Genomic DNA, 14068 nt, shown 5'->3' on the forward strand with positions numbered 1-14068 from the left:
TCCTGAAGCTAGGAAATTTGAAATTATGCAGTCAGAGGAGCAAAAAAAAAAAAAGAATGAAAAATAATGAAGAAGGCTTAAGGGAATTATGGGATATCATCAAGAGAAATACGATTCACACACATAATAGGAATTTTAAAAGAAGAAAATAGAGAGAAAAACCATTATGGCTGAAAATTTCCCAAATCTGGGGAAAGACAATATGAAATGCAGAAAGCTCAGATGTCTCCAGACAAATTCAACCCACAGAGGAGTTCACCAAGACACATCATAATCAAATTATCAAAAATCCATGACAAAGAAAGAATACTGAAAGCAGTAAGAGGTGAGAGATATATCATATTCAAGGAAATACCAATATGACTATCAGTGAACTTCTCAGCAGAAACCCTGTAGGCCAGGAGAGAGTGGGATGATATGTTCAAGGTGCTGAAGGGGAAAAACAAACAGTTGACCAAAAATATTTTACTTGGCAAAGCTTTTCTTTAGAAATGAGGGAGAAATAAAAATTTTCCCAGATGTACAAAAGCTAAGGGAATTCATTATCACTAGGACTACTTTAAAAGAATTGCTAAAGGGAGTTCTTTAAGCTGAAATGAAAGGCTTCTTAATAATAACCAAAAAAAATGAAACTAGAAAACAATAGTATAAGTAATGTGTAGTAATATTCATAATTCTCTAGTACTTACCATAAACATATAAAGCAATTTTATAGCTACTGTGAAGTTTAAAACAAAAAAAGTAATTAAAAAAAACTATAGCTACAATAAATTGTTAAAGGCTACAAACAACAAAAAATGAAAATTTTACCATAAAAATTATAAAAGGTAGTGGGGAAGGGGTGACAGTATAGTTTTTTGATGTGACTAAAGTTAAGTTGTTATAAAAAACTATAGCTACAATAAATTGTTAAAGGCTACAAACAACAAAAAATGAAAATTTTGCCATAAAAATTATAAAAGGTAGTGGGGAAGGGGTGACAGTATAGTTTTTTGATGTGACTAAAGTTAAGTTGTTATAACTTAAAATTGCTTGTTATAAGGATAGGGTGTTTTATGTAAGCCTCATAGTAACCACAAAACAAAAACCTGTAGTAGCTGCACAAAATAGAAACAGAAAGGACTCAAAACATAACACCACTGAAAACCATCAAAACACAAAGGAAGACAGTAATAGAGGAAAAATAAATTTAAAAACTACAAAATACCCAGAAAACAAATTATAAAATGGCAGTAGCAAGTTCTTATCTATCAATAAATACCTTGAATGTAAATGAATTAAATTCTCTAATCAAAAGTCACAGAAAGGCTGAATGGATTTTTTTAAAAATCCAACCATATGCTGCCTACAATAAACTCACTTTACTACTAAGGATACACTGAAAGTGAAAGAATGGAAAAAGATAGTTTACACAAATAAAACCAAAAGAGAGTCTATATCTGAAAAATAGATTTTAAGTAAAAAATTATAAAAAAAGACAAAGAAGATCATTATATAATGATAAAGTGTCAATTCACTAAAAGGACATAATAATTTTAAATATATATGCACCCAACTTCAGAGCACCGAAATACATAAAGCAATTATTAAATGAAGGGAGAGATAGACTGTGATACATTAATGGTAGGGGACTCAGTACCCCTATTTCAAAAATTGACAGATCATCTAGAGAGAAAATTAGTTTAAAAAAAGTTGAGCTTGAATTACAGTTTAGACCAAATGGACCTAACAGACACAGATAGAACATTCTATCCAAAAGCCACAGAATATACATCATTACAAGCACACACAGAACATTCTCCAAAATAGATAATATGTTAGCCCACGAAATATCTTCAAAAAATTTAAGAGGATTGAAATTATCCTCTTAATCAAGTATTTTTTTGGACCACAATGGCATGACGCTAGAAATCAGGAATAGGAAATACCCTGGAAAATACACAAATATGTGGAAATTAAACAACATGCTGCTAAATAACCATGGGTCACAAAGGAAATCAAAAAAGAAATTTAAAAATACCTTGAGACAAATAAAAATGGAAACACAACATACCAAACCTTATGGAATGCAGCAAAAGAGTCCTGAGAGGGAAATTTATAGCAATGAATGTCTACATCAAAAAAGAAAGATCTCCAATAAACAATCTAATGTAATACCACCAGGAGCTAGAAAAAAAAAAAAGAGCTAAACCTAAAGTTTGTAGAAAGAAGGAAATAAAGATTAGAGCAGAAATAAATGAAAAAGAGATTAGAAAAAGCAATATAAAAAAATAAATGAAGCTAAAAATTGTTTTTGTGAAAATATAAACAAAATCAACAAAAGCTTAGCTAGAATAGAAAAATAGAGAAGACTCAAATAAATAAAATCAAAATGAAAGAGGATACAAATGATACCACAGAAATAGAAAGGATCATAAGAATCTCCTATGAACAATTATATGCAAACAAAATGGATAATCTAAAAGAAATGTATAAATTCCTAGATATATGTAACCTACTAAGATTTAATCATGAAGAATGAAACTCTGTACAAACCATAATGAGTAAGGGAATTGAATCAGTAAAAATAAAGTCTCCCATCAAAGAAAAGCCCAGGCGTGGATGGTTTCACTGGTGTATTCTATAAAACATTTAAAGAAGATTAATATAAATTCATCTCAAGCTCTGCCAAAAAATTGAAGTGGAAGGAATACTTCCCGAACTCATTTTATGAGGCTAGCATTACCCTGATACCAAAGCCAGAGAAGGATAGCACAAGAAAAGAAAATTGCAGGCCAATATGCATGAAGAATATAGATGCAAAAATTCTCAACAAAATATTAGCAAACTGAATTCAACCACACATTAAAATAATCATTCACTATGATCAAGTGAAATTTAGCCCTGGGATGCAAAGATGGTTCAACATACACAAATAAATAAATGTTAACAAAATGAAGGATAAAAACCATGTGATCCTCTCAATAGATGCCAGAAAAGCATTTGACAAAATTCAACAACCTTCGTGATACAAACTCTGAACAGATTAGGTATAGAGAGAATGTACATCAACACAATAAAGGCTACATATGATAAACTCATAGCTAACGTTATATTCAATTGTGAAAAGTTTAAAGCCTTTCATCTAAGATCAAGAACAAGACAAGAATGCCCACTGTCACCTCTTCTTTTTAACATAGTAATGGAAGTCCTAGCCAGAACAGTTAAGCAAGAGAAAGAAACAAAATACATCCTAATAGGAAAGAAAGAAGTAAAATTGTCTCTATCTGTGGATGACGTAATCTTCTATATAGAAAAGCTTAAAGACTCCAACAAGAAACTGTTAGAAGTGACAAATGAATTCAGTAAATTTTCAGGATATAAACTCAACATACAAAAATTAATAGTGTTTCTATGTATAATAATGAACAATCTGAAAGGAAAATTAAGAAAATAAGCACATTTACAATAGCAGCAAAAAAATTAAAATATTTAGGTATAAATTTAACCAAGGAGGAGAAAAATCTGTATATTAAAAACTATCAAAAACTGATGAAAGAAATGAAATAAAACATTAATAAATGCAAAGATATCCTGTGTTCATAGATTAGAAGTATTAATAGTGTTAAAATGTTCTTACTCCCTAAAGTGATATACAGATTTAGTGCAATCTTTATCAAAATTCCAATGTTATTTCTCATAGAACTAGTAACAACTTTCCTTAAATTCATGTGGAACCACAGGAGAACCCCAAAAGCCAAAATAATCTTGAGCAGACTAAAACAGAGCTAAAGGTACCACACGCCCTGATTTCAAAATATATTGTAAAGCCATTGTAGTCAAAACGCATCAGACTAGCACAAAAACAGATATATCAACCAATGGAAAAGGAGAGAAAGCCCAGAAATAAATCCATAAATTATTGTTCAGTTGATTTTTGATAAAGATACCAAGAATACACAATGGGGGAAAGGATATTTTCTTCAATAATGGTGTCAGGAAAACTGGTTATACACATGCAGAAGAATGAAATTGGATGTTTTTCTCACACCATGTTCAAAAATCCATTCAAATTAGATTAAACACTTAAAATATAAGACCTGAAACTAAAGTTACTAGAAGAAAACATAGGGGAAAAGTTCCACAACGACAGTCTGGGTTAAAAAAGCAAATATAGACAAATGAAATTGCATCAAACTGAAAACCTTTTGGACAGCAAAGGAAATAACAGAATGAAGAGATAATACACTCAATGGAGGAAAATATTTACAAACTCTGATAAGGAGTTATTTCCCAGAATATATAAGGAACTCCAATAACTTAATAACAAGAAAACAAACAGCCCAATTAAAAACGGGAAAAGGATTTGAACACACATTTCTCAAAAGAAAACATACAAATAGTTAACAGGTATATTAAAAATATGCTCTGCATCACTAATAATGGGAATGCAGATTAAAACTGCAATGACATACCACCTCATACCTGTGAGAATTGGTCTTATTAAAAAAATGAAAAGTAAGTGTTGGGGGGACCAAGGTGGGGAAATACTCAGGCTACTTCACACCAATCCCTGCTGCCACTGCCAAACCTGTGCAGGGTGATCACTCATACCACAACACACCAACTGCCCATGGCAACCACAGGTAAATGTTGAGATGCAGGAGAGCAGCAGTGTTAAAGGCTCATAGTGCATCTGTCCCTCTCCTACCAGCTCAATCTTCCAGAGTAGGACTCAAATGCACCATCCAGGGATTTCTCTCTCTCTTCACTGAGCAATAGAGTTCCCACCAGAGAAGAACAGGTGTACCACAAACCTCTCTCTCTTGAGCTGAGAGAAGAGGCTCCAGATGAGAAGGAACCAGAATAAAAGCTCCAGCAACATGAAAAAACAGGCTGTTTTTACACTCTCAAAGAATCACAATAGTTCTCCAGCAACTGACTCCAACCAAAAGGAAATTGTTGAAATCTCATATATGGAATTCAGAATATGGATAGCAAGTAAGATCAATGAGATTGATGAGAAAGTTGAAAACCAACAAAAAGAAAAAAAAATAATTCAGGAAATGAAAAAAAAATCACTAAGGAGATAGATAACATAAGAAAAGATATAGCAGAACTCATAGAAATGAAACAGTCATTTAGGAAATTCCAAAATACAGTATAAAGTTTTAACAACAGACTAGATCAAGCGGAAGAAAGAATTTCAGAGCTTGAACAAAAGACTTTTGAATTAACTCAGTCAGTCAAACATGTAGACAAAAGAATTAAGAGGAATGAACAATCTCTCAGAGAAGTGTGGGACTATGTAAAGCAAACAAATATAAGAATCCTAGGTATCCCTGAGGGAGCAGAAGAAAAAGCAAGCAGCATAGAAAATCTATTTGAGGGAATAATTGAGGAAAACTTCCCTGGTATCACTAGAGATTTAGATATCCAGAATCAAGAAGCTCATTGAAAACCTGAAAGATTCATGGCAAATAGGACATCACCAAGGCACATACTCATAAGTCTGGCCAAAGTCACAGTGAAGGAGAAAATACTACAAGTGGAGAGAGGAAAGCAAAAAATAACTTACAAAGGAAAACCCATCAGACTAATGACACACTTCCCAGCAGAAACCTTATAAGCAAGAAGGGATTGTGGTCTCATTTTTAGTCTTCTTAAATAAAATAACTGTCAGCCAAGAATTCTGTATCTTGAAAAACTAATTTTCATAAATGAAGGAGAAATAAAGTTATTCCTGGACAAGTAAACACTAAGGGAATGTGTCACCACTAGACCTGCCCTACAAGATATGCTCAAAAGTGCTCTATACATAGAACAGAACAATCAATACCCACCAGTGTAAAAACACCCAAAAGTTAAAGCTCACAGCTCTTATGAAACTGTAACATGAAGGAGAAAACAGAGCAACTTGGTAACAACTAACATGATGAACAGAACACCATCTCACATATCAATCCTCATATTGAATGTAAATGGTCTTAATGCCTCACTTAAAAGATATAGCTTGGCTGATGGATTTTTAAAAAAACCCAAACCTAAATATATGCTGTCTCCAAGAAATCCATTTAACTTGCAAAGATTCTCATAGCCTCAAGGTAAAGGGATGGAAAAAAATATTCCATGTAAATGGAACCAAAAGCAAGAAGGAATAGCTATTCTCATATCAGATAAAATAGACTTTAAATGAACAATGGCAAAAAAAAAAAAGACAAAAACAGTAATTATATAATGATAAAGGGAGCAATTCAACAAAAAGATATAACAATCCTAAATATATATGCACCTAACACATGAGCTTTCAGATTCATAAAACACATTCTGCTAGATCTTAGATCTAGTGAAAGAAATAAAGAGCAACATCATAATAGTCAGGGACTTCAACTTTCCGCTGACAGAACTGGACAAATCATCAAGGCAGAAAATCAACAAAGAAAGACAGACTTAAATGGGACTCCAGAACAAATGGAACTAACAGACATTTACAGAATATTCTACCCAAAAACTGAAGAATATTCATTTTTCTCATCAGAAAATGAAATATTTTCCAGGATAGATCATATGTTAGGCCACAAAACAAGTCTCAGCAAATTCAGAAAAATGGAAATCACACCATATATCTTCTCAGACCACAGTAGAATACAACTAGAAATAAATTTGAAGAGAAATTCTCAAAACAACACAAATTCATGAAAATTAAACAACCTGCTGCTGAGCAATCCTTGGGTCAAATCTTTGATGAAATTAAGATGGAAATCAAAACATTTTCCAGTTGAATGACAAAGACCACACAAGCTTCCACAAACCTCTGGGATAGAGAAAAAGCAGTGCTAAGAGTGAAGGTCATATCCTTCAATGTCTACATCAAAAAGACAGAGAGATCACAAATTAACAACCTAATGTCATACCTCAAGGAACTAGAAAAAGGAGAACAAACCAAACCCAGAGCTAGCAGAAGAAACAAAATAGCAAAGCTTAGAGAAGCACTAAACAAAATGGAAATAAAAACAAACAAACAAACAAAAACAATGCAAAGTATCAATGAAATAAAAGTTTGGTTCTTTGAAAAGATAAATAAAATTGATAGACCACTAGCTAGATCAACCAGAAATAGAAAAGAAAGGACTCAAATAAACTCAGTCAGAAATAAAAAAGAGCAACCGATACCACAGAAATACAAAATATCATCCTATACTATAAAAACCTCCATGCACACAAATTATAAAATCTAGAGGAAATGAATAAATTTATGGAAACACACAACTTCCCAAGCTTGAATCAGGAAGAAATAGGAATCCTGAAGAGACCAATAAAAGGTAGCAAGTTTGAAACAGTAGTAAAAAAAATCTCCCCCCCAAAAATAGCCCCCAAACAAATGGATTCACAGCATAATTATACTAGACCTACAAAAAACTGTCACATATCCTACTGTAACTTTTCCATAACATCAAGAAGGAGGGAATCCTCCTTAACTCATTCTGGGAAGCCAATATTACCTTGATGTCAAAGCCAGGAAAGGGCACTGTAGAAAAAGAAAACTACAGGCCAATATCCCTCATGAACATATATGCAAAAATCCTCAACAAAATACTAGCAAACTGAATCCAACCACACGTGAAAATGATAATTCACCATGATCAACTTCATTCCAGTGATGCAAGGGATGGTTCAATATATGCAAATCAATAAATGTAATTTAGCACATAAACAGAATTTAAAACAAAAACCAAATGATCATCTCAATAGATGCAGAAAAAGCACTTGCTTAGCAGTTTTCATTAAAGGAAAGAAGAAAAAAGCATTCAATAAAATCCAGGACTCCTTTATAATAAAAACTCTCAACAAACTAGGCCTAGAAGGAGCATACCTCAAAACAATAAAACCCATATATAGCAAACCCCACAGCCAACACCATACTGAATGGGGAAAAGTTGAAAGCATTTCCTTTAAGAACTGGAAAAAGACAAGGATGTCCACTATCACCACTTCTATTCAACATAGTACTAGACACTCTAGCCAGAGCAATCAGACAAGAGAAAGAAAAAACAGGTATCCAAATCAGGAAAGAGGAGGTCTAATTATCCTTGTTTGCCAATGATAGGAACTTTTATCTAGAAAACTCTAAAGACTCCACCAAAAGACTCTTAGAATTGCTAAATAAATTCAATAAATTCTCAGGTTACAAAATTAATGTACACAAATCAATAGCATTTCTACATACTAGTAAGAGTCAAGCTGAGAGTCAAATTAAGAACTCAATACAATTTGTAATAGTTGCAAATTAAACAAAATACCTAGGAGTATACTTATCCAACGAGGTGAAATATCTCTACAAGGATAACTAGAAAACACTGATGAAAGAAATCATAGATGACACAAACAAATGGAAAAACATCTCATGTTCATGGATTAGAAAAATCAACATTGGGCCAGACATGGTGGCTCACGCCTATAATACTAGCACTCTAGAAGCCCGAGGCGGGAAGATCGCTCGAAGCCAGGAGTTTAAGACCAGCCTGAGCAAGAGCGAGACCCCGTCTCTACCAAAAATAGAAAGAAATTAGCTGGACAACTAAAAATATATAGAAAAAATTAGCCGGGCATGGTGGCACATGCCTGTAGTCCCAGCTACTTGGGAGGCTGAGGCAGAAGGATTGCTTAAGCCCAGGAGTTTGAGGTTGCTGTGAGCTAAGTTGATGGCACGGCACTCTAGCCCAGGCAACAGAAGGAGACTCTGTCCGAAAAGAAAAGAAAAGAAAAGAAAAGAAAAGAAAAGAAAAGAAAAGAAAGGAAAAGAAAAGAAAAATCAACATTGTTAAAATGTCCGTACTGCCCAAAGTGATTTACAGATTCAATGCAATTTCCATCAAAATACAAACATCATTTTTCACAGATCCATAAAAAATAATCCTAAACTTCATATTGACCCAAAAATGAGCCCAAATAGCCAAAGCAATTCTAAGCCAAATGAACAAATCTGGAGGCATCACATTACCTGACTTCAAATTTTACTACAAGGCTATAGTAACCAAAACAGCATGGTACTGGCATAAAGGTAGACACATAGACCAATGGAGTAGCATAGAGAACCCAGAAATAAAACCATATAGCTATGATCAACTTCTTTTTGACAAAACAGACAAAAACATACACTGTGGAAAGGAAAAGAAGTCATTTTATAAAACAGACACGTTGACCCAAATGTTTATCACATCAGAATTCATAGTTGCAAATATATGGAATCAACCTAAGTGTCCATGAACTAATAAGTGGATAAAGAAAATATGATGTGTATGTACACACACACACACACACACACACACACACCATGGAGTACTACTCAGCCATAAAAAGGAATGAAATAATGTCTTTTGCAGCAACTTGTATGGAAATGTAGACTATTATCCTAAGTGAAGTATCTTAGGAATAGAAAAGTAAATACCGCACGTTCTCACTTATAACTGGGAGTTAATGAGGGAACATATGTTCATAAAGGGTTGTAGTGCACATTGAAAATTAATATGAGGGAAGGGGGGAAGGGGATTGAGGGATAAAAATCTACCTATTGTCTACAATGCACACTATTCTGGTGATGGGTACAACGAAAGCCTTGACTTCAGCATCATACAATCGATACACATAACAAAAAACACTCATAATCCCTAAATTTTTTTTTAATTAAAAAAAAGATAAATGTTGGCAAGGATGTGGAGAAGAGAGAACTCTTGCACATTGTTGTTGGGAATGTAAATTAGGAAAGACATCATTGAAAACTCTATGGAGGTACCTCAGAAAACTAAAAAATAGAAATACTATATGATTTAGCAATGCCACCTTTGGAATTGGTATGTGTCTTTGGAATATATACTTTGGTATATAGCCAAAGGAATTGAAATAAATATTTCAGAATAAATATTTCAAACAAATATATCTGCACTCTCATGCTCATTACAGCACTATTCACAGTAGCCGAGACATGAAATCAACCTAAGTGTCCATCAACTGATGAATGGATGAAGAAAATATGGTATATATGCACAATTGAATACTAGTCATCCCTAAAAAGAAGGAAATTCTTTCATTTGCAACAACATGAATGAATGTGGAAGACATTAAGCTAAGTGAAATAAACCAGCCACAGAAAGACAACTCATATGCGGAATATGAAAAAGTTGACCTCATAGAAGTAAAGAATAGAATAATGATTTCCAGATGCTCGGTTGACGGGAGAAGAAGGTGAATGGAGAGATGTTGGTCAAACAATACAAAGTCTCAGACAGACAGGAGAAATAAGTTTTGAAATCTATTTCATAGCAGAGTAACCACAATTAATAATAATATATTGTATATTTCAAATAACTAAGAGAGTAGATTTCAAATGTCTCACCACAAAAAATAACTAAGCAAGGTGAAGGCTATGTTAACTAGTTCGATTTAATCATTCCACCTTGTATACATATATCAAAACATCACATCATCATCATAATTGTATACACCGTACCCTGTAAATGTAGACAAGTATGATTTATTTATTTAGAAGAATAAAAAATAACATAATAAAATAAAACAGCTGAAGAAAATTCTAAAAGAATCTCCAATCCTAAATTGTTTCATGTGCCTACTAAAAATATTTTAGAACCCTCCAGAGACTCCAAGTCCCTGGATTTATTTCAGCTGGATATTCTGTACATCTTGTAGGTGTATCCCTGGTCAACAGTTTCATTTGAATTCAATAATATCATGTTCATCCTCTCAGCAAGCGTCAGCTTCATCTATTCAAAGATCTTAAGGATGACCCACCTACCACACGAGAAACTGTGGGATTAGCATGAAGGAAAGAGACATTGGTGTTATTCCTGCCTAATGTCATCACTTTTAGTGATATGCTACTGGCATGAGGTCTGTGACATCCAGGTTACTCTGTATGTACGTACATGTAATTCACGAAACAAAACCTGAACTAGGACCTGTCCAAATCTCTATCAGAAGAGGGATAATTTTCACAACAGCTATTGTTTGCCTACTTTTAGAACAGCTGCCTGTTCACCATTAAACATATACTGATGTTCGCAGTCAAAGTTTCAGAGAAGTGAAACAAAACTTCCTTTTGTGACTGTCACACAGCTTTAGGGTTTAGCTTACAAGAGCAGTAGATGCAGGGAGCCCACAACAGTACTGTGTGGCTCCTGTTCACCTGAAAAGTGAATATAGCTTTCATTTTAGGTATACCATCATTGAAAAGTCAAACAAACACATTTTCGTCTGAAATAACTGGGACAAGTTTGCTTTGCTGGCCTAGGAGCAGCCCACCTAGACAGCGGCACATCTGTCATCCCTGATTACAGATACTTTGAACCAAGGGAAGTGTTATTCTTGAGAGAGAACTGAAAATAATGAACAGAAGTATTCACTCTTCTTACAAATCTCATTTTAGAGGTTATAAAGTTAATGTTTCTTGAGTTAGGATTTTATGGAGGCCAGCATTCTCTCATTGTCGTTTTAAAATACAAATGTGAGACCACAGCCACACCATCCGCCCTGTGTACTTATTTCTGTCCACCTGTCATCGTAGAGTGTCAAGAATCAAGTGAGGAAATGTCTTCTCTCACCACACTAACTATACCTAACTGCATCCCCAGGAGTCTCTCATTCTCAAATTTTGGGGTGCATAAAACCTCCAGATAAACATAATCCACCTTTCTGACTTTAATCAGTGGCAATTTTAAATGATATTTTTATATTTACAAACAGCATTATAAAGTTGAGTGTAAAATTGTGCATGATTTTTAAGGCAAAGTATTGGACTTCAGATATTGCAATTGTAGGGAGGCAGTATAGAGTCTCTTGCCAGAATCCACCACTTAAGGTTTAACAGACACAAGCCTCTATCGAAGGAGATATTTAAGCAGCATTTACACATCTGCTAGTATTTGAAAAAACTATAAACCATGACAGAAATGTGAAATGTTTCTGTTATAAGAGTTCATGTACATGTGGTCAATGACTCAACATCATTTTGAAACTTACCCTTGTTCCCTTTTTCTCTTAGCACTGTACTTGCTCCCCACCATCTCACCTGTACAAAACACCTGTTACCCAGGGCCACCCTGGGCTTGTCCTAACTGTCCTCCCAGATGTGTCCTTTTTGGAAAGTATTCCAGTCTCCTATTTCTTTCACAAACCCTTCAAGACTTTCTCGTTTGGTGTCCTCTTTCCCTTCTGAGTGCCCACTGCTTTCTAAAGACATCAAAAAGGAATTAACCTGTTCTTCTGCATTACCAGATGTGAGCTTATGTCTTACCTCATGTGTAATAAATATACTTAAATTTTAGAAATGTTTCTGTTATTGATCAAAAGGGTGGTTCTAATAATTAGAACATCAGGGGGACGAGACCATTTTGGGAATTCAGTTCTCCTGCACAGGCATGGGGCTGGTTTTTGAGAAGCTCTAAACCTCAGATTCTGAACACACTTTTCTATAAAGTACCTGCAAAGATGTTACCATAAAAACAACGTTCTCATATTAATTTCAGAGAATTCATTCTCACCTGGTACCAGGTCACCTCTGGACTTTGTACACCACTTTGGCAGCTGAGACTGGGGCAATGAATGGAGTTAGTGCTACCAAGAAGTAGGTATTGCTTGTGTAATGTCGGGTTCTCACAAGATGCGTTTGTCTGGAGCTTAACTTCTAAGACCATCTTGACACAACAGGCCACATCCTGGGGGCTCCTAGGAGATTAATAAGGTCTTGTGAACATAGATATTTTATCCACATAATAAAGGATTTGGGAATGTTTTCGGATGGGAATGCATTGGAACGTACCTAATCCTGGGTCTACAAATATATGACCCAGCAATATTCATCTCTGGGGTCAAAAAACGAAGGGTATTCTTCTCCTGAATGATGTGAGGAGAGCTTTCTGGAATTTCCTCTAATGGATCTCCACTCTGAGGTTGTAGGTACCACTGGACATCAGACAGGTCCTTACTATCCCCGCAGGGCAGGTGTTCAGAGCCTTGTTTCAGTAAGTGTTGACTTCTATGATAGAAATTTGATTTCTGTGCCTCTGGCAAATCACAAAATAAGACAAACTCTTCATCATTCATTGAAGAATATATCCAAAGGAGTTTTCTGGTGTAACAATCTGAAAATCACAATAAACAAAACAACACAGAAACACATTAGAAGATGAAACTAACATATTTACAAATGATACTTGATTTGGCAAGAGATTAAGCTTCCTTGTGTGTCTTTCTTCTTCACTGTGACCACTTTGTCAGGGAAATGAAGTGCAAGCTCTAATTCCCTAGTAGTGGACTTCAGCATGGCCTGTAGCACCCTGGTTTCCTTTGAAAGATGGCTGAACCATTGCTCATTCCTCCTTAGCTGTGCTCACCAAACACTCAGCTGCAGTCACTGAGTCCCCCATCAATGCTTGGTATCAGCCGAAAGCTGTTCACACGCAATACTTCTCCTCCTACTCTCTTTTTAACAGTAGAAAGGAAAGGGTGTGTATTGATATGTCACCCTGCTGATACACCCAATTATCTGTCACTTTAAGCTTTGACCACAAGACTCGCAGTGTTAACATGAAAAGTGAAAACTCCTACCTGAAATATTAAGTCCTTTCATCCTCTCCCCTGCGACAAGACAAAGAAACATCCAGCACAAATAAAGCATTGTTCTCCCCCGTTCCCGTCATCACTTCAGTAACTTGGTTCTGCTGGGCCAGAGCAGAGCAAGACGAGAGTCAGAGCTCCGCCCTGAGTATCCTCTTCATTTCTGTAAATCAAGAAATGGGAAATAGAGAAATCGGAACCAGTGACCAAAATACAAGTCACACAGGAAGCTTTGAAAGGGCAGGTCCTACCCAAACAGGCCTTCGCATACCCACATACCCATATTTTGTGTGGGTATTTCCAATGGCGTGTAGCAATCCTTCTATCTGTGTCATTTCTTATACGTTTAAAGGAGGGAACTCAACTCCAGCTCATGGTATCCCTTGGACCTATGCACAATACAGTGTGTTCTTTTAATGCCATTTTTTCCCCTCATGAGTATGTATATCTCTGTGAGTAA

At 35.0% G+C, this 14068-nt stretch overlaps 1 protein-coding gene across 2 annotated transcripts in view; it reads right to left on the reverse strand.

The window, feature by feature from the left end:
* Positions 1-13756, reverse strand: part of IL18RAP (interleukin 18 receptor accessory protein) — a 36847-nt gene extending 23091 nt beyond the window's left edge. Inside the window, exons 1-3 of one of the 2 annotated variants that reach the window (XM_012641914.1) lie at positions 13600-13738; positions 12812-13133; positions 12534-12717 (exon numbers count right to left, since the gene is read on the reverse strand). In XM_012641914.1, the coding sequence (XP_012497368.1) occupies positions 12534-12717; positions 12812-13133; positions 13600-13669 (576 nt within the window). In that variant the 5' untranslated portion in view covers positions 13670-13738. Of the gene's footprint in view, positions 1-12533; positions 12718-12811; positions 13134-13599 lie in introns of both variants that reach the window. The other variant, XM_012641913.1, reaches the window with a different exon arrangement.
* Between the last annotated feature and the right edge of the window lie 312 nt (positions 13757-14068).

Source organism: Propithecus coquereli, unplaced genomic scaffold (genome assembly GCF_000956105.1).
Source record: "Propithecus coquereli isolate 6110/MARCELLA unplaced genomic scaffold, Pcoq_1.0 Scaffold171, whole genome shotgun sequence".
In the NCBI taxonomy this organism is placed as follows: Eukaryota; Metazoa; Chordata; class Mammalia; order Primates; family Indriidae; genus Propithecus; species Propithecus coquereli.